Source organism: Lutjanus erythropterus, chromosome 1 (assembly GCF_056507025.1).
Source record: "Lutjanus erythropterus isolate fLutEry1 chromosome 1, fLutEry1.hap2, whole genome shotgun sequence".
Taxonomy (NCBI): domain Eukaryota; kingdom Metazoa; phylum Chordata; class Actinopteri; order Lutjaniformes; family Lutjanidae; genus Lutjanus; species Lutjanus erythropterus.
This window is the reverse complement of record NC_139317.1, coordinates 33,707,546-33,730,021: the sequence shown is the minus strand read 5'-3', so window position 1 is coordinate 33,730,021 and position 22,476 is coordinate 33,707,546. Positions and strand designations below refer to the sequence as shown.

Genomic DNA, 22,476 nt, shown 5'->3' with positions numbered 1-22,476 from the left:
GTACAAATTGTAGCATCATATGCGGCTGTGGACAGCAGATAATAACCTGGAAACTGTTCTGAAAATGTGAAGCAGCAGATTCTCAGTGCCATTCCCTGATGCTGCTGTGGAGCGGCAGTGAGCTGGCTGCAAGGAGGGGGTGACTATCACTGTCTATGATTAGTGACCACGGAAATGCTATAGAAGAATGCGAGGAGGGGGGTGGGTGGTTGGTGGTGGGGGAAACGGGGCGGGCTCTGGAGGAGGAGGAGGAGGAGGAGGATGCTCTGCCTGTGCACAATTGGAGGCAGCAGGGAGCGAAACAGCATCTGTATGAGGCGAGAGAAGGAACCTGCATGGAATGGAGGAGCGCTAGAAACAGCACTGTCGCTGTCGTCAAGACTCCCACCGCCTCCACCAGCACCGCCGCTCTGGATTATGTGTTCAAGGAAGAGACTCAGAGCAGGTATGTGCATGGCATTTGCCTGCATACTGTGTGAAATGTATCAGTTGCCTTGGAGAGGGTCAGGTTAGCAAGGTGAGGGAAGGGGAGGGTGCATTCTTAGCTTATGCAGGATGCTGTTTGTAATTAATACAGATTGTTATTTAACATGATCTGTCATCAGGATGGTTTTTTTTCTGTCTTTAGCCATGCACAGCTCATTGACTGAAATCTGTAATTGTGATTGCGTGTAGCTTCACCAAAGGGGAGCGGCTGCCTTGGGATTTGAACCCTTAACCCAAAGCATGATTCAAGCCATGCTCTAATAGCTCAGCTGTTTGCCCAATGTACTGTTTTCAATGGCAACTGTTCTTGATATTTGTTTTCCAGTTCTGTGATGCCAGAGGGACCAACTGTGTGTATCCAGTGCCACCTCTGATATGATGCTGAGAGCAGGAGGAGCAGCCACCTCTCTCGCACTGCTGCTGCTGCTGCCACTGCTGTGCTGCTGCCACCTGTGCCACTCGCTACGTAAGTGTCCCAATGACCGGGGATGCCTCATCAAATTACCACGGTGGAATGTAATAGCCCCAGTATAACAGATGGCATAGTTGGAGATAAGTTTGACTTATGCAGATATGAAGGAAGAGGGAAAGAAGAAGTAGAAGTTGGCAGATGGTCAGTGAAAAGTGAGGGGAGCTTGCCAAGTTAGAGTCAAACAGCGTTGATGTCAGTATGACCGCTTACTTTTGCATATCAAATTTTACAGTTATTGGAAATAAATTATTTTAGCGGCATAGAAAACATGATAACTGAGCTCAGAATATTGCACAGAAAGTACATAAACTATCCAGCTACTGAACAAGCAGCACATTTCTAATAGCTAATTAATTAAAGACGGCCTAAAATTTTAATTAAATGGCCACAATTTCTCTTTGAAACCAGAAACCCATTAAAGAAAAAATTACAAATAGAAAAAAGTTGGACCTCATCCATTGAATATGGATGGATTTACTATTAAAAATAGAATGAGCTGGATTTTTTGTAAATGTTCCATTCAGAGTTTGTCCTGCTCCCTGGCTCAATGAATGAGAGAGAGAGAGAGAGAGAGAGAGAGAGAGACGGAGAGAGTGAATTCAAAAGAGTGAGTGCTGTTAGCAAGAACAAAGCAGTGAATGAGAGAAATAAAACGTTAATAGTTTCATAGTAGTTACGTCCTAAAGCACACATAAACACGGCCACACCTCTGCACAATGCCAGATTTTGTGTGAATATAGCTGTGACAACAGTAATCCTTAGTCTGCTCTGCCTGTGTGTGTGTGTGTGTGTATCTCTCTGTGCAGCTCTCACAGACAAAGAGCAGAAGAAAAAGACAAACACAGAAACAGAGACAGAAAGTGCTGGCTGTACTGACACACCCACACCTCTGCACCATGCCAGATTTTGTATGAATACGTCCGAAGTGATGTGTATGTGTGTGTATCTCTCTCTGTCACAGAGAGAGAGCAGAGGAACGAGACAGACACTGCAATGTAATTGTTGGTTGCTACTTTTTATTTTTGTGAGTCCAAACACACCAAAATATGAGAATGTAAGAAAATACTGGCCGAGGTCAGGGTCTGTGCTGATACAGACACCACCACATGGGTCAGAGGTGGTGATTTATATAGAGGAAAATCCAGCATACTATGCCCTCTTGCTACACTTTGAAAACAGTGGTCTAATGCCGAGCCATTCGGGTCAAGTTAGACAGATGGTAAAGATTTCCATGGTGCGTTCACTTCACAGGAAAATTCAGGACAGTTGCTGGAGTTGTAGTGTGCGTATTCTTTGCTCAGTTTTCAGGAACTTCCACTTTATGAAGAGGCAAGTTGGGCTTTTAGGTGCCCCTATAGCTCAGTTGGTAGAGTGTGCACACCATGTATTGAGGCTGTCGGTCCTCTGCAGTGGCTGCTGGTTTGATTCCCACCTGCAACCCATTTTCTTTGTGTCATCCCCTCTCTCTCTGCCTCATTTCCTGTCATGTCTTTGGCTGTCCTATCACAATAGGCAAAAGATCTTAAAGAAAAAAGAAATATTCGAGCTTTCAGAAAAATCTGTGTAGGCTATCTACACTACCCAACCCAGCCACAGCCTGTTCACCTCACTGCCGTCTGACAAGCGATACAAAAGGATCTGCTGCTGCACCATCAGACTACAAAGCAGCTTCCTCCCTCAGGCTGTGAGACTCCTCAGTTCATCCTTCACATTCCACCATGAATAGTTTTGTTTTGAGTGCAGTATAAAGGGACTACATCTTGCATTTCATTGTACAATCTAGTGTAAATCAAATGAACCTTGAAACTTTTATTTGCATTAATTCCATAACAAGGCATCTGATTTAAGCTGTATATACTGAGTTGAATCAAGCACAGCTGGGTTTACAGGTGAGCCGGTCAGGTGGGGAGCTGAGATGGTAAACTCGGCGACAGCTTGTGGGCAGGTGAGGAATGACAGGACAGGTTAGTGCAGTTATGTATAAGTGTACCACCAGATCAGATTTAAAAGGGAGAGCTGCAAAGAGAGGAACCCCTGTTGCCATGACAGTGTTATATATTGTGGGCATGTTTGTATCCACTGTACAGTAGATTTACATGTAGCATGTCCATATGGATAGTGTGTTTATGGACACAGTATGTTTGTATGTTTTTTTTTTGTTTGTTTTTTTGCCTTCTGCTATCCATTTTATTATTTTTTCTTTCTCTCTTTCTATCATTAATGTTTTGCATATTTGGCTGGTTGCAGCAACACATAATCTTAGTTTGATCCCACTATAATCCTCACCATCTGTATGGCAGCATGCCACACATACATTATATATTCCATGTTTAATTTATATTGATTTGCTTTTTGTCATGCATGCCACTACTGCAGATAGCAGGAAGCATTGACTTAGGTCTCGTTGAAAATGCAGGAATAAGTTAACATTAAATATTAATTCTACTATGAGGTGTACATGAGTATTTTCTTTACTTTATAGCAAATACATCATATTTCAGGTTTAATATATTTCTGATTCTACACATTACATTCATCATACACTGAAACAAATTAATATAGAATCCGGCAGACTCTGCAGCTTGCTTTTCAGTTGAGCAAGATGCTAGTGATAGCGGGGGAGAGGCTGAAGAGATGATGAATTTGTTTATCACACAGGCATTGATTGAGGCTGTTGCAGCCTTGTCTTTATTGATCTGCAAACACTGAGCGGGTGACACCATACATTTTGTGGGAAGTCTCATAGTAGATTTACAGCCACATGCTCCCTCCATAAATTGAGTTTATAACCATGTTGGTGAATGATTTAAAGGGCAGGATGACAGAAATTGTGTATAATTCAAAATGTAATCAATATTTCTACACTGTAGAGGAGCCCTGCTTCAGCAAAACAACCCACTGTGATTAAAACAGTGTCACTGCTACATATCACCAAGATGCATGACCCAAATGGGTCAGTTAAACTCATTTTGTACCTGCATTTAATGCTATAACTACACTACTTATCTTTTCAGCTAGTCAGTGCATGTAAATGCTTTAATGCATATATGGGTATAAACAATACTACACATTACTACATTATTACACTACATTTTTTACACAAGCTAAGCTTAAACTGGATTAGAAAGAAATAGCGGTCAAGCACTGGAAATGAGATGGTTGCATAAAGTTTTTGTAGGCTTTCTGTCTTTTTTGGCTATGTAAGACTATGTGAGCCAATTAATACCAGTTGATCCTTCCTAAGACCCGCCCCTCTTTTTTTCCTGTAATCCAATAACAGTTGAGGAAACTCAGTCAGCTTTCTCCTTTGCCTGTAAAAGTATTTGGAGTCACATCTAAAGTTAGTTAATGCTAGCAAAATGCTTGCTACCTGGCTAGCAAATGACTGATGTAGATTAGCTACCTAGTTGGCTATGTTTTTCTAACTTATAATGTGAATATATGTTGCTTTTACAGGTCTCCCAGCAACGTCTTTTAAACATCTTCAGTATTTTGTTTTCCTTTCAACATAGACAAGTCGAGCACGTATTATATCTGCATACGGGAAACAGGAAAGGAGAGAGTTTCTTTCTTCACTGTCATAGGAGCACAAAGAGAAAAGGACGGCACTTAGGAATGGTCAGCTGGCAGGTTTCAAAGGGCAAATTTCTATGAAAATTGGCACATTTTTACATACAAGTCCAAGAAGTATTTGCAGACATTTTAGGGTCAGTATACTACACTTCCTCTATTGCCCCTGTTGGTCAAATCGTGTGTTGATGTGTTGCTCTTGACCTTTTTGTCATATCAGCACACTCCACTGTCCCACTTACAGTATCCTATATTTGCCTTGTGTTACATTTACACTTATCCACTTATCCATTGGTAAGAAGTGATTTTGTAATGATGCCCCTTGAATTGAGAGGAATGCCTGCATTATTTACAATCACCAACGCATATGAGTCATAGTGCAGAAGAGGTGGATATCAGTTTCTGACTATGGTGAATGAAGGGAGGACATGCAGTAAATAGGAAGCAGGCCAAATCTCTGCAGAGCTTTCTCTAATCATATGTAAAATTGTTCAGTTAATAAACCTGTGGGCAGCGCAATATTTATGGAATAACTGCTTTACAAGTGACAATAGAAACATGAGACTGGAAAAAATGTTGAAATATGTTGACTCTATTTGACAGGCAAGCGGCCAAATGATATAAAAATATACCAACCTAGCACTGAATACACTCCAACGCATGACTGCTACATTGAATATTATCCTTTTTATTATTTTTAAATGCTGCATTACAGTACAAAACTGGATAAAGGTCACCTGCTATCTGTGGCAAACAGGTTTCAAATCTAGTCATTTTTGTACTGACTTCAGGCTTTAATACATTATATCCTATGTTTTAAGGATTCATCACAACAGTATATTCAGTGTATGTTTGGATCAATTGGCTTTGGTTTCTCTGTGTCTTGAAACCAAATCTTTATCGCAGAGGTCACATCCAGAAACTCTAGACAAATACTGAAGGAAGGTCAGAGAGGTGACTGCAGCGCTGTTTGAGAGCAATGCTAGTAACCAAGCTTTTATCAAGCATGGAGTCTACATGGGACTACTGAATAAATCAATGTCGCTGATTTTCTGAATTATCAACAAGTTAATATAAACTTGAAATGTTTCCCTCTTGTCTTTTCACACCTTTCAGGAGTTCCAAAACTCTCCTCTTATGCAAAAGCAGAGGACAAGCTGTTCAAATACCTCTTTGGAAACTACCAGAAATGGGTTCGGCCAGTGGAATATCTGAACCAGACGATCCGTGTGAAGTTTGGACTGGCCATCTCTCAGCTAGTCGATGTGGTGAGGATAGAAAAGGGCTGGTTATTGATATTGTAGGATGAAGTCGTGTCACTGAGGTGTTAACTACAGACTATGAATGTAAAACAAATACAGACTGCTATTTAAGTTGTTTGGTTGTTGTTTCACTCTTCTAGGATGAGAAGAATCAGCGAATGACAACCAATGTGTGGATGAAACAGGCAAGTAGACCTATACATTAAAGCAAAGATTTCTCTATCACACATAAACATGTAGGTAAAGGTGTCAATGTTACTTTATGGCTGTGGAAATATCCTCAAACAACCTCTGGCTTACATGGCATTTAGACAACCAGTCATCTTTTCCAAACCCCTTTTAAATCTGATCTGGTGGCATTTCGACAACAGTCCTTATCTATATGACTGCCCACGCACCTTTCTCACTTACAAGCTGCCTCCTCCCACTCCTGCTCCTGTCAGCCTTATTCGTGGTCTTGGGTGTCCTGTCTGTCATGTCTCTTATGAATTATCCCCACAGACCTGCCTCTGCCATTCAGTTCACTTGCCCCCTTTCACAATGATGGATTGCATCATGCAAAGTCAGCTGTAGGGCAGTAGCCTCTGCAGTGATGTCCATCTATCATATATATCATTTGCAAAGTGGAAAGAATGTCAGATTTTGTAATTATATATTATGTCCTTCATTTGACGGTCACCTTTATGATTTTGAAAATTAACGTGAACTGTTGTGCTTGTTTGTACTATCCTCTGGAGCCTGCGGCTGTAAGAAATATTGTATGATGGCAAAATAATGTAGCACAGATGCAGTACACCAATTTAAAGGATATGTTTGACATTCTGGAAAATATGCGCATTTTCTTGCTTGCTTGGAGCCCAGGAAGATTAGCTGGTGTTGAGGGCACTAGCTAATGGGGATCCTTTTTAAATAAATAAATAAATAAATAGTGTTAGATGGGAAGATTCATACCACTCTCAGGTCCAGTCCAGTCCACCCACCAGCGCCTCTAAGTGTCATTGATGAACAAATTATATCATTAAACTGGCACATAACCCCCATTAAAACTGCCAGTCCAGCTGTTTCCCCCTGTCTTTTTGTGCTAAGCTAAGTTAGCAAGCTGGCTGTGGCTTATTCATACAGACAAGAGCGTTATCAATATTATTGAAAACAAGTGTCCCAAAATGTCAAACATTGCCTTTAAAGTCTCCATGTGTAGATTTTATTGATTAGTTTGTACTAAATTTATAAATTTTCTTTTATGTAGGAGTGGGTTGACATGAAACTCAGATGGAACCCTGACGACTATCTGGGCATCACAATTATCCGAGTCCCCTCTGACAGGATCTGGCTCCCTGACGTTGTACTGTATGATAAGTATGTCATTATTAGGAACATAACTATACCAAAAACTCAAGCATTTTTTCTTTGTATAAAATTTGTTTTTCCTTTTAAAGTGCTTCTGCTTTCTTTCCTTAATAAAATCAAATGAAAGTAGCCATCCCATTTTTTTGCTTGTGCAAAAAAATTTGTCATGAATTGTCTTTGCCAATGAATGTTTGAATTATGTGCATATGTACAATTGAAAAACAAAAACAATGTAGAGGCATTTTTGCAAATAATAAAATAAAACAAAAAATAAATAAATAAAATAAACTAATTAACCATATAATATTTCGCTAGATACTGTCAAAGTCCTGTATTGTTTTGAGACATTTTTATGTTAGCAATATTGCTATATACAATATATTGTTACTATTGTTATTATTTATGGAAGGAGTTTTTAAAATATATTTTATATTTATATTTTCCTAAATTTATAGGATTCGTTATGACCATACTGATATGCTGACAGAAGCTGCTGATCAGTCTTTCAAGGATTTCAAAGGACCTTTACAGAAAAAGTGTAATAAAAAGAGCTTGTTCTAAAAGTGTGGTGAACAATCACTGAATAAAATGCAGTCATTTTAACCTTGAAAGAAACATGCAGCAAATCTGCATGAAATAGAAGCTCTAACAATGACTATAGAATAAACTAATGTTGTTTCTTTCAACAGTTCAGACGGGCGTTTTGAGGGTACTGTCACCAAGGCTGTTGTGAAGTATGATGGAACCATATCATGGACGCCACCAGCCAATTACAAGTCAGCCTGCACCATTGACGTCACCTTCTTCCCTTTTGACCTCCAGAACTGTTCCATGAAGTTTGGCTCCTGGACATATGATGGTTCCCAGGTGAGTTTCTACTCCACAGACTGTGCTCTGTATATTAGTGGCAGTCATGATGACTGATTTCACTCTATTCATCAGGTGGACATAATTCTGGAGGACTTCCATGTGGATAAGCGGGACTATTTTGATAATGGTGAATGGGAGATAGTGAAGGCCACAGGCAGCCGTGGTTTGAGGACGGACGGCAGCTCTTCCTATCCCACCATCACCTACTTCTTCATCATCCGCAGGCTGCCTCTTTTCTACACCCTCTTCCTCATCATCCCCTGCATTGGCCTGTCTTTCCTCACCATCCTCGTCTTCTACCTGCCCTCCAACGGCGGCGAGAAGATCTCTCTCTGCACCTCAGTCCTGGTGTCCCTCACAGTGTTCCTTCTGGTCATTGAGGAGATCATTCCCTCCTCATCGAAGGCCATCCCTCTCATCGGGGAGTACCTGGTCTTCACCATGATCTTCGTCACACTTTCCATCATCATCACCGTCTTTGCCATCAATATCCACCATCGCTCTTCTTCTACACATCACGGCATGGCACCCTGGGTGAGGAGGATTTTCCTGCATCGGCTGCCTAAGCTGCTGTGCATGCGCAGCCATGTGGACCGTTACGCCACAGCTGGAGCTGCCAGAGCGAGAACAGCAGTTGGACTGGGTCTGATGAAGGACTCAGCACCTGAACTGACACCGCTCCTCTACACCAGACATAACCTACAAGCAGCTTTAGATTCTATTCGCTACATAACCATGCATGTGGTTAAAGAAAATGAGGTCAGAGAGGTGAGTATGTTGGATTTTGTGTATGTGTACATCCATAGGTTATAATAAAATGGTTAACAGGAATATAAACAATCACTTTTGGCTCCATCCTTTTCTGATATATTCAAAGGATAGTTCAGATTATTAATTATAATATCAGTTTAAGCGTACGCTATATTTAGAATGTTTTCACTGTTTGCTTTGCGTTTACTTTTCAGTGGGCAAAATCACTAATTTTACCTCCCAGAACACTGGAGCTGCCTTGATCTGTTAGTTTGTTTGTTTCATTGTGTGACTTTGGTGAATCTGACCTATGCTTTTAAAATGCCAAAGTGACACAATAACATAAACAAACTAACAGATCATGGCGATGAGAGATCAGCAACTCCCGTGTTCTGTAAGAAAAAAATTATAATTTTGCCTAGGGAACTTGGTTTGGTGTTTGGAGAAAGCAATATTTGGCTTATATAACAGTGGATTCCCATCACAAAAGGCTGTCTGACAGCAAAGCAGAGCAGTGAAAATATTTCAAATATAGCCTACACATAAACTGATAATGATTTTTTAAGCAGACCTTTTTTAAGTTGCAAAAATACAATTTGTTGCTAACTCTGCCTACAGCAGAGAATAGATTGCTTGGCTCCCATGCTGGTGCTTACTTACTGCAGGTAATAACCTGAGTACTTCCCCACATACAACCCCACATCAAATAATCTCTCATTCATCACATAGACATCTTGCTTATGTCTCTGCAAACATCTATTGTGATTGTTGGGCGATAATACGTCTAGACATGTCTGACATGAGCGTCTTTTGTTTCAGGTGGTACAAGACTGGAAGTTTGTAGCCCAGGTCCTGGATCGTATGTTTCTCTGGGTCTTCCTCCTGGTGTCGATCCTGGGCTCTGCTCTCCTCTTCATCCCAGTTATTTATAAATGGGCCAACATCATCGTCCCTAACCATACTGGAAGCATGCTCTAAGAACTGCAGTTCAACTAACCACAATTGGAGGCAAAGCACATTAACAGCTCATTATGGGTCTTATTTGAGGTTTGACAGACTGAGATACTGAGATTACCACTCAGATATGATCCTGCTCTGCTTATCCACAGTCACTGTAAACCACAGCCGTGCCAGAGATAAAGCTGAAGATTTGGGACCTTGTTTGCTGAGTATATCTCACAGAGACATGTTTTTCTTTTTGGTTTTAGGGAGATTTTGAAATCTATATTTCTAAGTTTAAGGATAAATGACAAGACTCAATTGATGTATTACATATGATAAGAAAATGCATTTTGCCAATCTTGCTCAATAGTAAATTTCAATACATTCATTTCATCTACTACAGTATGCCTGCTGCCATCATGGAGTGGAGATCAGGCTGTCGCTGTGATGGCCTTTCCCTTGTTAGTTTAGGTTAGTTCAGGGTGGTGTGGTATGCAGTATTAGCGTCATTCTTTTGTTTTTGCACATGACTTAATTTTTGACCGAGGAAGTAATTTGGTGCAGTAATGCTAAGTCTAACATTATCTGTGGCTCTCATCTCACTGCCCAGCTAGTTGTTGGATGGTAGTCATAGTTACACAGTTTTGCAAATGAATTCCTGCAGTTTGACTATTTTGTTTTCACACATAGCTATATCGTCACCTTCAGGACAAAGTAAATTGCAATTCAAATTAGGTTAACTTTCACCTAGTTTCTTTTGTCTGTCCCTCAATGTTACATTAATCCAACATCGCTCCAGCCTGTAGTAGTAGCCACATTAGCTGTGCAACATGCTAATGTAAAATTTAACAGGCGAACCTACAAAATAAATAGTAAAGCAACATAAAACATTGCAAAACTTACAGTTTTCAAGTTTGAGGTCAGATCACAGATAGGATAATGGTCATAGGATGAAGTGATAAAAACCCATTCAGTTTAATTCACTTCATTTCAGTACTAATTTATCGGCATTTATATGTTGATTCACCGCCCAGATCAGAAGATACACACACACACACACACACACACACACACACACACACACACACACACACACACACACACACACACACACAGGGGAAGACCTTCATTCTAATTCTCACAGCCGTATTCTCTGTCTGCCTATCTGCTATCTGTAGCATTTGGATAGATGACCACTTTGTATGTAGGGCATAATTCAAATAAAAGTGATCATTTAACTTTGCGTTTCTGTAATTCTAGTAATTCATATCATGGTTTCAGCAAGTCTGAGCAGTTATTAAAGTTTCTGGAGAATATTCCTGTAGGTTAACATATGAAGAACCACTTACTCCTTCAATCAGAAGGTCAGTATCTCTCTTGTATACATTCAGAAGACCACAGTTACATGAACTCATTCTCGAGATCATTATAAGAGTGCATGCAGGTCACACACACACACACACACACACACACACACACACACACACACACACACACATTGTTCAATATTTTCTCTCTTTATTCGACTTGACAGTGTGTGGGAGGGAGAGTTATACTTTCTAGACAGAACTAGAATTTCATGGCAATACCGGTTTTCAGCCTGAGGACAAAGCCTCCATTCTTTATCAGACCTTTAAGATGATCCCTTGATCCTTTCAGATCAGTGTGGAGGTGGGGTGGGTCCAGAATGTTTATAGCCTGCTGTAGCTTAACACAAACACCTAGTTCCATCAAAAGTGAAAAACAGATAAAGCAACAGTTACAAATCTGTCTTCTTATTTGATTAATGTTGCATACAGACACCTCAAATGCTGTCATTTGGAGAACAAAAGACCTCAGGTTCACTGATCTACTAACCACATCTCCAATAACAACCAGGAAGGCTCTCAGCAGCTGAGCTCGATTGAGCCTGCACTGCCCCTGCATGGCCATGACTTCACATTACAGCTGGAAAAGGCAACAATGGCACCACCAGCATCAACATGTTGGTGACTAGGGATGGAATCTGATATCCCAGTTCCAGTTCCAGCCACCGAAAATGTAGAGGGTGTGAATAAACCAAGAAAAACAAGCACAGGTTAAGAATGTAGGACTAAAAAAACTAAACAAAGATGAATGACAAGAATAAAGGGAGAAGAAATCCAGAAGAGTCCAGCAGAAAGTGAAGGCTCATAAGGATGCCTGTCATTTGTGTCTCAGGAGGTTATTTTTGTTTTTCCTCCTCTCCTCTTTATCTTTTGATGTCTTGCATTTGCTTGTTACAATAGGCAATAAAAGGCAATAAAATTTTGCATGGAAATTCAAAGTGGCAGCACACTCCAAAACATGTAATGCACATCTCTATAGCTAATAAGCCATTGAATTTGACACATAAATAAATGTATAAATTCACATTATGACACCACAAGTAGATTAATCAGTTTTTTTCTTGTCAACCATAAAAATGTTTACCAATAGTATCACTTTGTCTTAAAAAGTAGTCAAAAAGTGGTCAGTCCATAATAATAATAATAATAACCTTATTTATATAGCACCATGAAAAACTGAGTTTACAAAGTGCTTTGACAGACAAAGCAGAAGAGCACAAGAGCACAAGAGCAGGATACCCAGGAGGCAAAATAACAACAGAAGGCCAAACAGGAGGAAGATAAAATTAAGCTAAAACTGAAGTAAAACAAGACACAACCAAAGACACTAAAATATAGAAAAACAATACAACACAGTAAAAGAGATAAGAACAGTAAAACTGACACTAAGAATAAATTAAAATAAAGAGGGCGGACATTACAGAGATATAACATGATGTTGTCAGGTCAATATAAATAATGAAGGAATGGAATAAGACAACATCATGTAATGTCAAAATAAATAAGTACAAATAAAAGGATAAAATTAAAGCTATTAACAAGAGACAATGACATCACATAAAAGCAAGTCTATAAAAATGGGTTTTAAGAAGTGATTTAAACAATGTCACTGATGCTGCAGCCTTATCTCTTTGGGCAGGTCATTCCAAAGTTGAGAAAGTGTGGTCACCTTTAGATTTAAGCCTCAACTTTGGAACAGCCAGGAGGGTCTAAGTGTCATGGTTTTGGTTTTTTGTTGGTCATTTCCTGTTTTATTTTTTAGTTCTGGTCCTCCCTCGTGTGTCTTGTTTTTACTTTGTCATTAGTTTTCACGTATTTGTCTGCCATGTTTCTCACTCTTCTGTCTATTTAGCCCCTGTGTTTCTCTTTGTCAGTGTCAGTTCGTTTGTTTTGATTTGATTTTCACCTCCCTGCATTTGTGTAAGCCTTTGTTTCGTTTGTTTAATTTCATTAAACCTTTTTGAGCTGGTTCCCTTGTGTTGTCTGCATCTGGGTCCTCCACCTTGTTGAAGTGTAACACTAAAGTTGTGTACTGGCTCATAGGGGGTTAAGCTATGTAACTAGGAGCCAGACTCAGGGCCAATCTTGAAATCAATTCTAAAACATACAGGAAGCCAAGGAAGGGAAGCCAGGATTGTGGTGATGTAATGTCATCTGTTAAAACCAGTAAGAAACCCAGCTGCTGCGTCCTGGACCAGTTGGAGGCAGGAGAGTGATTTTTGGTTAATACCAGATAGGAGTGAATTACAGAAATCAAGTCTGGAGAATATGAATGCATCTATGGCTTTTTCCAGGTTGGAGTGTGGGAGCAATGGTTTGATGCTTGAAAAGGTACGTAGATGGAGAAAACAGGACCGAACAACTTTATTGATTTGTGTTTGGAAAGCTGCAATCTGAGTCAAATATTACTCCTAGATTTCTGGCAGTGGACGTGATGTTTGTGGATAGGGGACAAAGGCTATTTTTGATGGGAATGATGGAATTTGGAGGACCGAACAGTATGACTTTCGATTTAGAGTTGTTAAGTTGGAGAACGTTCAGAGCCATCCAACAGTTAATATCCTTGCAGCAGCCTGACACAGCAGCTAGGCTTCTTGGATCATCTGGTCTCAGGGGCAGGCATATCTATGTGTCGTCCACATAACAATGAAAAGACACATTGTGGCACTGAATAATCTGGCTGAGCCGGAGCATTTAAATGGAAAATAAAGTTGGACCTAAAATTAAAGGTAGATAGATAATTACAGTTAGGAAAAAATAATGCACAATCACGCATCAAAGGGGCTACTAAAGAGTTGACTATACCAAAATACCCAAAACATCGACAGCTTGACGTCTAACAATATATAAAACTATGTAGGAAGGCAGGCCTGGAAAATGGCTTTATTTTTGGTTTGATTGGTTGTCTGCTGATTTTGATCTGAGGGACAGAATAGTACTTAGACCACCTTGGCTCTTTCACAGAGGATCGAAGACTTTCAATCTTAATGGTACTTTTGTATGAGGATACCTCCTCTAAGAAGAGCATGCTATCAACTATAAACATGAAATGCTGAACGAGACATGCTTCTTAGAATAAATATACAGAATTCACACAAGGAGGAACAAGTAAGCAGCTGTAACACATTTCTGCCCACAGCTTTCAACAAAGAGGCCACATTGTTGTCCACTCCTGAAGTAAAAGGCCCCCAAAAGCTTATCTGTAATCCAGTTATGTAAGCTTTCCTGGAATTAAGAGCTACATATTCAGTGGTACCTTTGGTGCTTCACATCTGAGCATATGAATGCCTGGAGCTGCTTCGTGTGAAACAGGTATGTTACTGATCAATTTTGTTCGGCGTTTAATATCAAGGCATTATTTAAATTTACTTTCATGGTATTTATACCTAATTTTCTTATCCAGAGTGATTAACAGTAGAATGGCCAAGGTAGTCAACAACTTTACAAACTAACTTTAATCACACAAAAGGCAAAGAACATGTTATCATTGTTCTGGTCATATCCTGTCATATTGACCACACAGAACTTGCCACAGTTATACTGTTACTTTTTGCACAGTTGGAGATGCATCTTGGTTGCTTAACAACTGTCACTGTCTCTGTCAATAAAACTTATCAAGTCATCTCAATTTCAAATTTCCAAAAATACAAATAATTAATTACACTCATTCAAAAATAAAGTAGGGGAGAACAGCGATGGTTGTAACCCTTCTTGTCACTTACAACTCACCGTGGGCCCTATCTTACACCCGGCGCAAAGACGTTGCACCGCCAGTGCAAGTGGTTTTGCTACCTTACACCAGCGCAAGTGGCATTTTTGCCATGTGTGTAAGATAGCAAATACACTTGCGCTGGGTCTGTGCCGCTGTGGGAGGTCTAAACATGAAGGCAAAAGGAACACGTGGCCCGGCAACTTTGCTATCTTGTGCTCAGCGCATTGGAGTAAAAAACGCTTGCGCTTTAGATCAGCATAAGATAGGGCCCTGAATGTCTGTGTTAAAGCTGTCAAATTTTAACTTACTTACTTATTACAACTACAAATGTTTCCAGCTTTTTTGGGTTTCATTTTTGTACTCATTCCTAGCCCTTTCCCACAAGCTATGATTTTTTTTTTTTTTTTTTTTTTTTTTGTGATAGTTCTAAGTGGAAATGTGTTACCATTAATGTTTATTCATTAATGTTCATTAATAACATGTTTCTAATCTTACAAAATACATTTAATTGTTTCTCGCTCTGAGTAATTCTAGATTAACCTCAAATTTGAATCACTGACAGAAAAATACTGCAGTGAATACACACACAATGGCATGCGTATTAATAAATATATAAATTATTTTTACAAAATTTACATTTAGGTGTTATTTTCTTTTTTTAAGATAAACGAACAGAATAAATGGATTAATTTCTTAGTCTGGTATTTATAATGAGACACAGTAGGGTTGAAAGTCAAGGGTCAAAAATGATTTCTTAGTAGCTATGGAAATGCTGGCACTTGGTGTTAAGAATGGTGCTTTACTTGTTTTGTTTTCAGGATAAGGATGCCTCTCCAAGGAAATACACCTTTTCTTCTCTTATTAACCGCCATGTTCTTCTCATGGAGAATTTGTCATGGAGGGAAGATTCTGATTGTTCCTTTGGAAGGAAGCCACTGGGTAAACATGGACATCATGATCAAAGCTCTCCACTCTCGAGGACACTCTGTCGATGTTTTACGAACCAATCAAAGCTGGTACATCCAGGACGGCTTTCCACATTACAAGACAATCACAGTTCCTGTCGCTGAAAGCTTTAATCATGACTTTATTAACCCAATTGTGAAAAAGGTTATTGATATAGAAAGGACAGCGGGCTCAATTTTGAGCTTTGCCAGCCTGCAGCTTGAAATGTTCGATGCAATGTTTAACATGCACAGAATAATATGCAAAATGGCTACTACCATGTTTAAAGATAAAGACTTTATGAATAATTTAAAGGAGACCAAGTATGACCTGGTCCTTACTGACCCTGCATGGGGTGCAGGAATAATGTTGGCTCACGCTCTTGAACTACCTCTGGTCTACAATGTGCGCTGGCTAACAAGCGGAGAGGGACATTTGGCCATTGCTCCTTCTCCTTTATCTTATATCCCACTGACAGGCTCAGGACTGTCAGACGAAATGACTTTCATAGAAAGAGTCAAAAACTTCCTTTTCTATGTTATGTGGCAAGCTCAAGATGGACTGTTAATCAATCCTCAGTATCAAGCTGTGTGTGATGAGTTCTTCAGCCCAGAAGTCAGATATAGAGAGTTGTTACAGGGAGCAGATCTGTGGCTCATGAGAGCAGACTTTGTGTTTGAGTTCCCTCGTCCCACCATGCCTAATGTGGTCTACATGGGAGGGTTCCAGTGTAAACCTGCCAAACCTTTACCTGAACATCTGGAGGAGTTCATGCAGAGTTCTGGAGAGCATGGAGTCATCATCATGTCTCTGGGGACTTTTGTGAGTGAACTTCCTGCTGATCTCACAAACACAATCGCTGCAGCTTTTGCTAAATTACCTCAGAAAGTCATCTGGAGGCACAAAGGTGACAAACCAGCCACTCTGGGCAACAACACCTTAATAGTTGATTGGATGCCACAGAATGATCTTTTAGGACATCCCAAAATCAAACTATTTGTGGCTCATGGAGGAACAAATGGAGTTCAAGAGGCGATTTATCATGGAGTTCCAGTTGTAGGTCTACCTGTGTTTTTTGACCAATATGACAACCTGCTGCGTCTGAAGAAGAGAGGAGCAGCTAAGATTCTTACGTTAGCCACAGTGGACAAAGACGACAACTTTCTGAAGGCTATACAGGAAGTCCTGAATGAGCCGTCCTACAGGATGAACATGCAGAGACTGTCCAGGCTGCACAGAGATCAGCCAATGAAGCCGCTGGACAGCGCCCTCTTCTGGATAGAGTTTGTCATGAGACACAAAGGTGCAGCTCACCTGAGAACAGAGTCCTACAGACTGCCCTGGTATTCCTACCACTCTGTGGATGTGGTTCTGTCTTTTCTGGCTACTTTTGCAGTGATTACTCTCCTCCCTGTTGTGTTACTTAGATGTGTTTGTCTTGAGAAACGCTCAAAAAGTAAAATAAATAAAAAATAATGAGACTCTTAACTCTGATGTTGTTCTGTACACAAAGGTATTATACAGAATCATGTTTGGGATTTTAGCTCGATTAACTTATAAGATAAGTTATTTCACTGTAAAAATGCATACAGGAATTTAGTGGAATCAACTAATCTTTTCTAATTAAAGTGGTGAGGGGCAACTTTTGTTTGCCATCAGTGAACAATAATTCCATGATGACTATTCAGCATATTGTAAATCAAGTGTTCTGAGAGAGAGCTAGACTTCTGCATCTCCTCTCGGCTCTGTTTTCAGGCTTTAGGAAATCTGGCCTGAGATGATAGACTTAACCCAATCAATCTGTGAGACCAGGCGTTTCTATTGGCTGTCAGTGCTGCTGCAGGTGCACATTCCTTCAGAGAAACTCTGACTCAAAGGTGGAATCCGCTGCAGGAAAAGTCACTATAAAGCGTAATAATCAGAAAGAGAATCTTAATTAAAGTCCAACTAACGAGCAACATGCTCAGCCCAGGAGTTTGTCAGTTCACCTGATTACTCCTAACTTCATGTTCAGTTGTGTTCATTCACGCCTATCATTGGGTTTTGCTGAAGGCTGAGAGAACCAGACAGAGCTGAGACAGAACCAACAGACAGCTACTCAGATCCAGGGAGCTCTGGATGATAGGGTCAGTGACAGACAGGAGCTTCTGGAGAAAGAAACACTGGAGTCCCTCCGATGATGACTCCTTTATTGGCAGGAGGGGAGCTCAGAGTGTATGTTTCAAACTTTTAGGATTAAAAAGTGTATTTATTTTCACTCCTGCTTCTCAACCCCTCTGCAGCAACAACCCATAAAGAAATCGCGGACTTGTAAACCATCTCAAGGAGAGCTCAGCATTTGTTTTTTAAACTTTTGGGATTACAGAGAGGAGGGAGGAAAGAAGAAGAGACAGAAAGCATATAAAGGAAAGAACCAACTTCTCTGGTGAGTATTGTTAGAGGCTACACACAAACACACATACACATCTGATGTCTGTCGGTTCATGCTTGCTTGCTACGATTGCCTTAGTAAACTGTTGTGTGCGTGCTTGTAACACGTGTTACTTGTCTGGTAGAAGGGGTTCAGGATGGAAAAAACAAAACCTTACACGTCCTGGAGATGATATTCAACAATCAACTGTTTTTAGGCTGTCTACCTAAGTCAACTTTCACTTAAAGTAAATATAAGAGTTTTATTTGTTTAAGTTAATTGAATTTAAAAATGTTTGTATATATTTTCAGAACACTTCAGAACTGATAAACATCAGCGCTTTTAAATTGAAGTCTTTGTACTTGAAATTATCATTTAAATTAATGAACTGTACAGAGCTTAATCAACTCATTAAATTAAGTTTCTAAAGAAACATGATCAGCATGCTCAAAAACTTCCCAGCATGCAACGTTTAAGAGTTAAAACTCTCCTGAGACCTTTCTTTTGAAGAAAACATATATGATGAAAACTTGCTGTGTGTGTCGAATACTCTTTAAGATAAGTCATGGTTGCTTGTTTTCACTATAATGAAAACACCACGAACCATGATGAAGTTTAGCATTGAATTCAGTCCCTACCCCTCTATACTTAAAATTGAATTGAAGAACATGTCATCAACTACAAATATGAAATGCTGAACGAGACATGCTACTTCAAATGAATATACAGAATTCAAACAAGGAGGTACAAATAAGCGGCTGTGCCATGTCTCTGCCCACAGTTTTCAACAAAGAGGTCACATTGTTCCCAAAGAAAAAGGCTCAATGAAAGCTTATCTTTAATCCAATTACGTAAGATTTCCTGGAATTTGGAATTGAGTATTTAGTGGTACCTTTGGTGCTTCACTCCAACATTTAAGCATATGCATGCTCAGAGCTGCTTTGTGTAAAACAGGTATGTCAGAGATCAATTTTGCATGTAATATAGCATAATTATATTTATATAATGTTATATTATATATCATAAATTACATCATTTAAGTTTATTTTCATTGCATTTATACCAAGGTTTTTTTTATTTTATTTTATTTTATTTTTTATTTAGGATGATTAAGAATGGTGCTTTACTTGTTTTGTTTTCAGGATAAGGATGCCTCTCCAAGGAAATACACCTTTTCTTCTTTTATTAACCGCCATGTTCTTCTCATGGATAATTTGTCATGGAGGGAAGATTCTGATTCTTCCTTTGGAAGGAAGCCACTGGGTGAACATGGACATCATGATCAAAGCTCTCCACTCTCGAGGACACTCTGTCGATGTTTTACGAACCAATCAAAGCTGGTACATCCAGGACGGCTTTCCACATTACAAAACAGTCACAGTTCCTGTCACCGAAGGCATTAATCACGATTTTGTTAACCCGATCGTGACAAAGATCATTGATATAGAGAGAAGAGGGGGCTCAATTTTGAGCTTTGCCAGCCTGCAGCTTGAATTGTGCGATGCAATGTTTAACGTACACAGAATAATATGCAAAATGGCTACTACCATGTTTAAAGATAAAGACTTTATGAATAATTTAAAGGAGACCAAGTATGACCTGGTCCTTACTGACCCTGCATGGGGTGCAGGAATAATGTTGGCTCACGCTCTTGAACTACCTCTGGTCTACAATGTGCGCTGGCTAACAAGCGGAGAGGGACATTTGGCCATTGCTCCTTCTCCTTTATCTTATATCCCACTGACAGGCTCAGGACTGTCAGACGAAATGACTTTCATAGAAAGAGTCAAAAACTTCCTTTTCTATGTCATGTTGCGAGTTCAAGATGAACTGTTAATCAATCCTCAGTATCAAGCTGTGTGTGATGAGTTCTTCAGCCCAGAAGTCAGATATAGAGACTTGTTACAGGGAGCAGATCTGTGGCTCATGAGAGCAGACTTTGTGTTTGAGTTCCCTCGTCCCACCATGCCTAATGTGGTCTACATGGGAGGGTTCCAGTGTAAACCTGCCAAACCTTTACCCGAACATCTGGAGGAGTTCATGCAGAGTTCTGGAGAGCATGGAGTCATCATCATGTCTCTGGGGACTTTTGTGAGTGAACTTCCTGCTGATCTCACAAACACAATCGCTGCAGCTTTTGCTAAATTACCTCAGAAAGTCATCTGGAGGCACAAAGGTGACAAACCAGCCACTCTGGGCAACAACACCTTAATAGTTGATTGGATGCCACAGAATGATCTTTTAGGACATCCCAAAATCAAACTATTTGTGGCTCATGGAGGAACAAATGGAGTTCAAGAGGCGATTTATCATGGAGTTCCAGTTGTAGGTCTACCTGTGTTTTATGACCAATATGACAACCTGCTGCGTCTGAAGAAGAGAGGAGCAGCTAAGATTCTTACGTTAGCCACAGTGGACAAAGACAACAACTTTCTGAAGGCTATACAGGAAGTCCTGAATGAACCGTCCTACAGGATGAACATGCAGAGACTGTCCAGGCTGCACAGAGATCGGCCAATGAAACCGCTGGACAGCGCCCTCTTCTGGATAGAGTTTGTCATGAGACACAAAGGTGCAGCTCACCTGAGAACAGAGTCCTACAGACTGCCCTGGTATTCCTACCACTCTGTGGATGTGGTTCTGTCTTTTCTGGCTACTTTTGCAGTAATTACTCTCCTCCCTGTTGTGTTACTTAGATGCGTGAGAAACGCCCAAAAAGCAAAATGAATTAAAAATGACAAGACTCCAAAGTCTGTCATGCTCTTTCTAGAAATACAAATGTACACTACACAATCGTATTGCATAGGTGTTTAGCTCAATCAATTCAAAAGAGAGAGTTTGAAGAAATTATATATGAAGAAAAATTGCACCATAGTTTAATAAAATGTAAAGTAGAAAATGTTACCTCAACTTGTCTTTTGAAGTTCAGTCACCTTAAAATTTTTAAGGCAGCCTGTACACTAACTCTTTTATGTTAAAACAAATAGTTTTTTATAGTGTTCTCATTTCATGTTGAACAGGTAAATCTGTCGTCAGTAGAATGAATTCATTAAGTTTTCGTGACACAAAAGTATGATCATAAACCAGATATCCCCATGTCAGCTGGCTATAGTCCCCGTTGAGGTGTGGCAGTGGAGGTTGGATTGCAAATCTGAGCCTGCAATGAATAACAGGCGATTGTTCTTCTATTTTTCCATGCAGAATAATGTTTGGTTTTGTGAACCTTTTTATAAAGCCGTGTAACAATGGGAACAGTCCAACACCCTCCAAGATTCAAATTTGGCAGGCAGAGCAAGGATTTCAAAATGCTGATAATGATAGGGAGACCTTTGTTATCTGTTTTCAATGCAGCCAGCTGAAACTGCAGACACTCATTATAAGACACAATTTATAATGTTTCCAAGCTTAATGACAGGTGTCAGGTGACCTCACTTGTTCAAAGTGGAGAGTTTCATTGAAAAATGTTGAAAGAACATGCTATTAAAAATGTTACCATGGCTCACAGCCTCAGTGTAAGGAGTTATTTGCAGCATTGTGCACATCTGCTGCCTATTTTTGATGACAAAGTAGTAACGGTGTCCTCTCCATCAGCTCCTCCATTGTATTTCCCACAGGAGATGCTGCAGTAATGAGAGAGGGGAGGAAAGCAGCAGTGATGCTCCTCTTGATTGTAGCTCATCAGCTGGAGAACATGGTGAGTCATTACAGTCAGTGCTACTGATCGAGTGCTTTTCTTTCTTATCAGATAAGGTCATTGAACTCTTTGGTTGAACTTTCATAAGGGTACAGGCAGGTAACGGTGGGTGCTGGCAGGCAGCTACTGATTAGACAGTGTCTAATCATTACAGAAGAGAAAACAAAGGCAGAGGTCAGGCCTTTCTTATACCGTTTAATTACACCTGTACCTCATACACAGGCCCTTATCCCTATGTAGTATGTAGTAAAAAATCTCACTCTCTGAAGAAAGTTTTGCTATTAAGTGTTATTACTATAAGCACGTGACAACCCAAACCTAAGACGATATATCACAATAAGATCAGCACATGAGAACTAGCTTCTGATAATGGTAAAGATTTAATATTTCAACTTATGACTTAGAGAGATAAAACAGCATAAGTATTTAGTCTTTGATAGTGTAGCTGAGTCATCGCAGCCTGAGATCAAGTTCAGTGGTGGAAAGTAACTGCATTTACTCAAGTACTATTTTGAGGTACTAATTCATTATAACATTAATATTTCCATTTTCCACTACTCATAATGTGCCTTTTACACCACTGCATTTGCATGAATGCTGGGGTTATGAGTTACTATGTAGAAAAAGATTGCACTTTATACAAGATATG

General features: G+C 39.8%; 1 protein-coding gene and 2 pseudogenes across 2 annotated transcripts; all 3 read left to right on the top strand.

The window, feature by feature from the left end:
- Positions 1–285: 285 nt before the first annotated feature.
- chrna5 (cholinergic receptor, nicotinic, alpha 5) lies at positions 286–10,169 on the top strand. Its single transcript, XM_084720372.1, has 8 exons — positions 286–445; positions 812–952; positions 5,645–5,796; positions 5,931–5,975; positions 7,037–7,146; positions 7,827–8,004; positions 8,080–8,775; positions 9,577–10,169. The coding sequence occupies exons 2-8, from the start codon at positions 862–864 to the stop codon at positions 9,733–9,735; spliced, it is 1,431 nt and encodes a 476-aa protein (XP_084576498.1). The 5' UTR covers positions 286–445; positions 812–861; the 3' UTR covers positions 9,736–10,169.
- A 3,802-nt stretch (positions 10,170–13,971) lies between these two features.
- On the top strand, positions 13,972–17,237 carry LOC146333170 (UDP-glucuronosyltransferase 2B37 pseudogene; annotated as a pseudogene). The gene is made up of 2 exons (XR_014770680.1): positions 13,972–14,378; positions 15,597–17,237. The product of XR_014770680.1 is annotated as a UDP-glucuronosyltransferase 2B37 pseudogene (transcript).
- Positions 17,238–19,335: 2,098 nt separating this feature from the next.
- LOC146333169 (UDP-glucuronosyltransferase 2B20 pseudogene) lies at positions 19,336–21,469 on the top strand (annotated as a pseudogene).
- The last annotated feature ends 1,007 nt before the right edge of the window (positions 21,470–22,476 follow it).

What these genes read in the sequence shown, in the direction of transcription:
- chrna5 (XM_084720372.1), top strand. Translation starts at nt 862, where the DNA reads ATGATGCTGAGAGCAGGAGGAGCAGCCACCTCTCTCGCACTGCTGCTG. An exon ending in TCTCTCAGCTAGTCGATGTG is followed by an intron (nt 5,797 to 5,930) that starts GTGAGGATAGAA and finishes TCACTCTTCTAG; the next exon opens with GATGAGAAGAATCAGCGAAT. An exon ending in GACGTTGTACTGTATGATAA is followed by an intron (nt 7,147 to 7,826) that starts GTATGTCATTAT and finishes TTCTTTCAACAG; the next exon opens with TTCAGACGGGCGTTTTGAGG.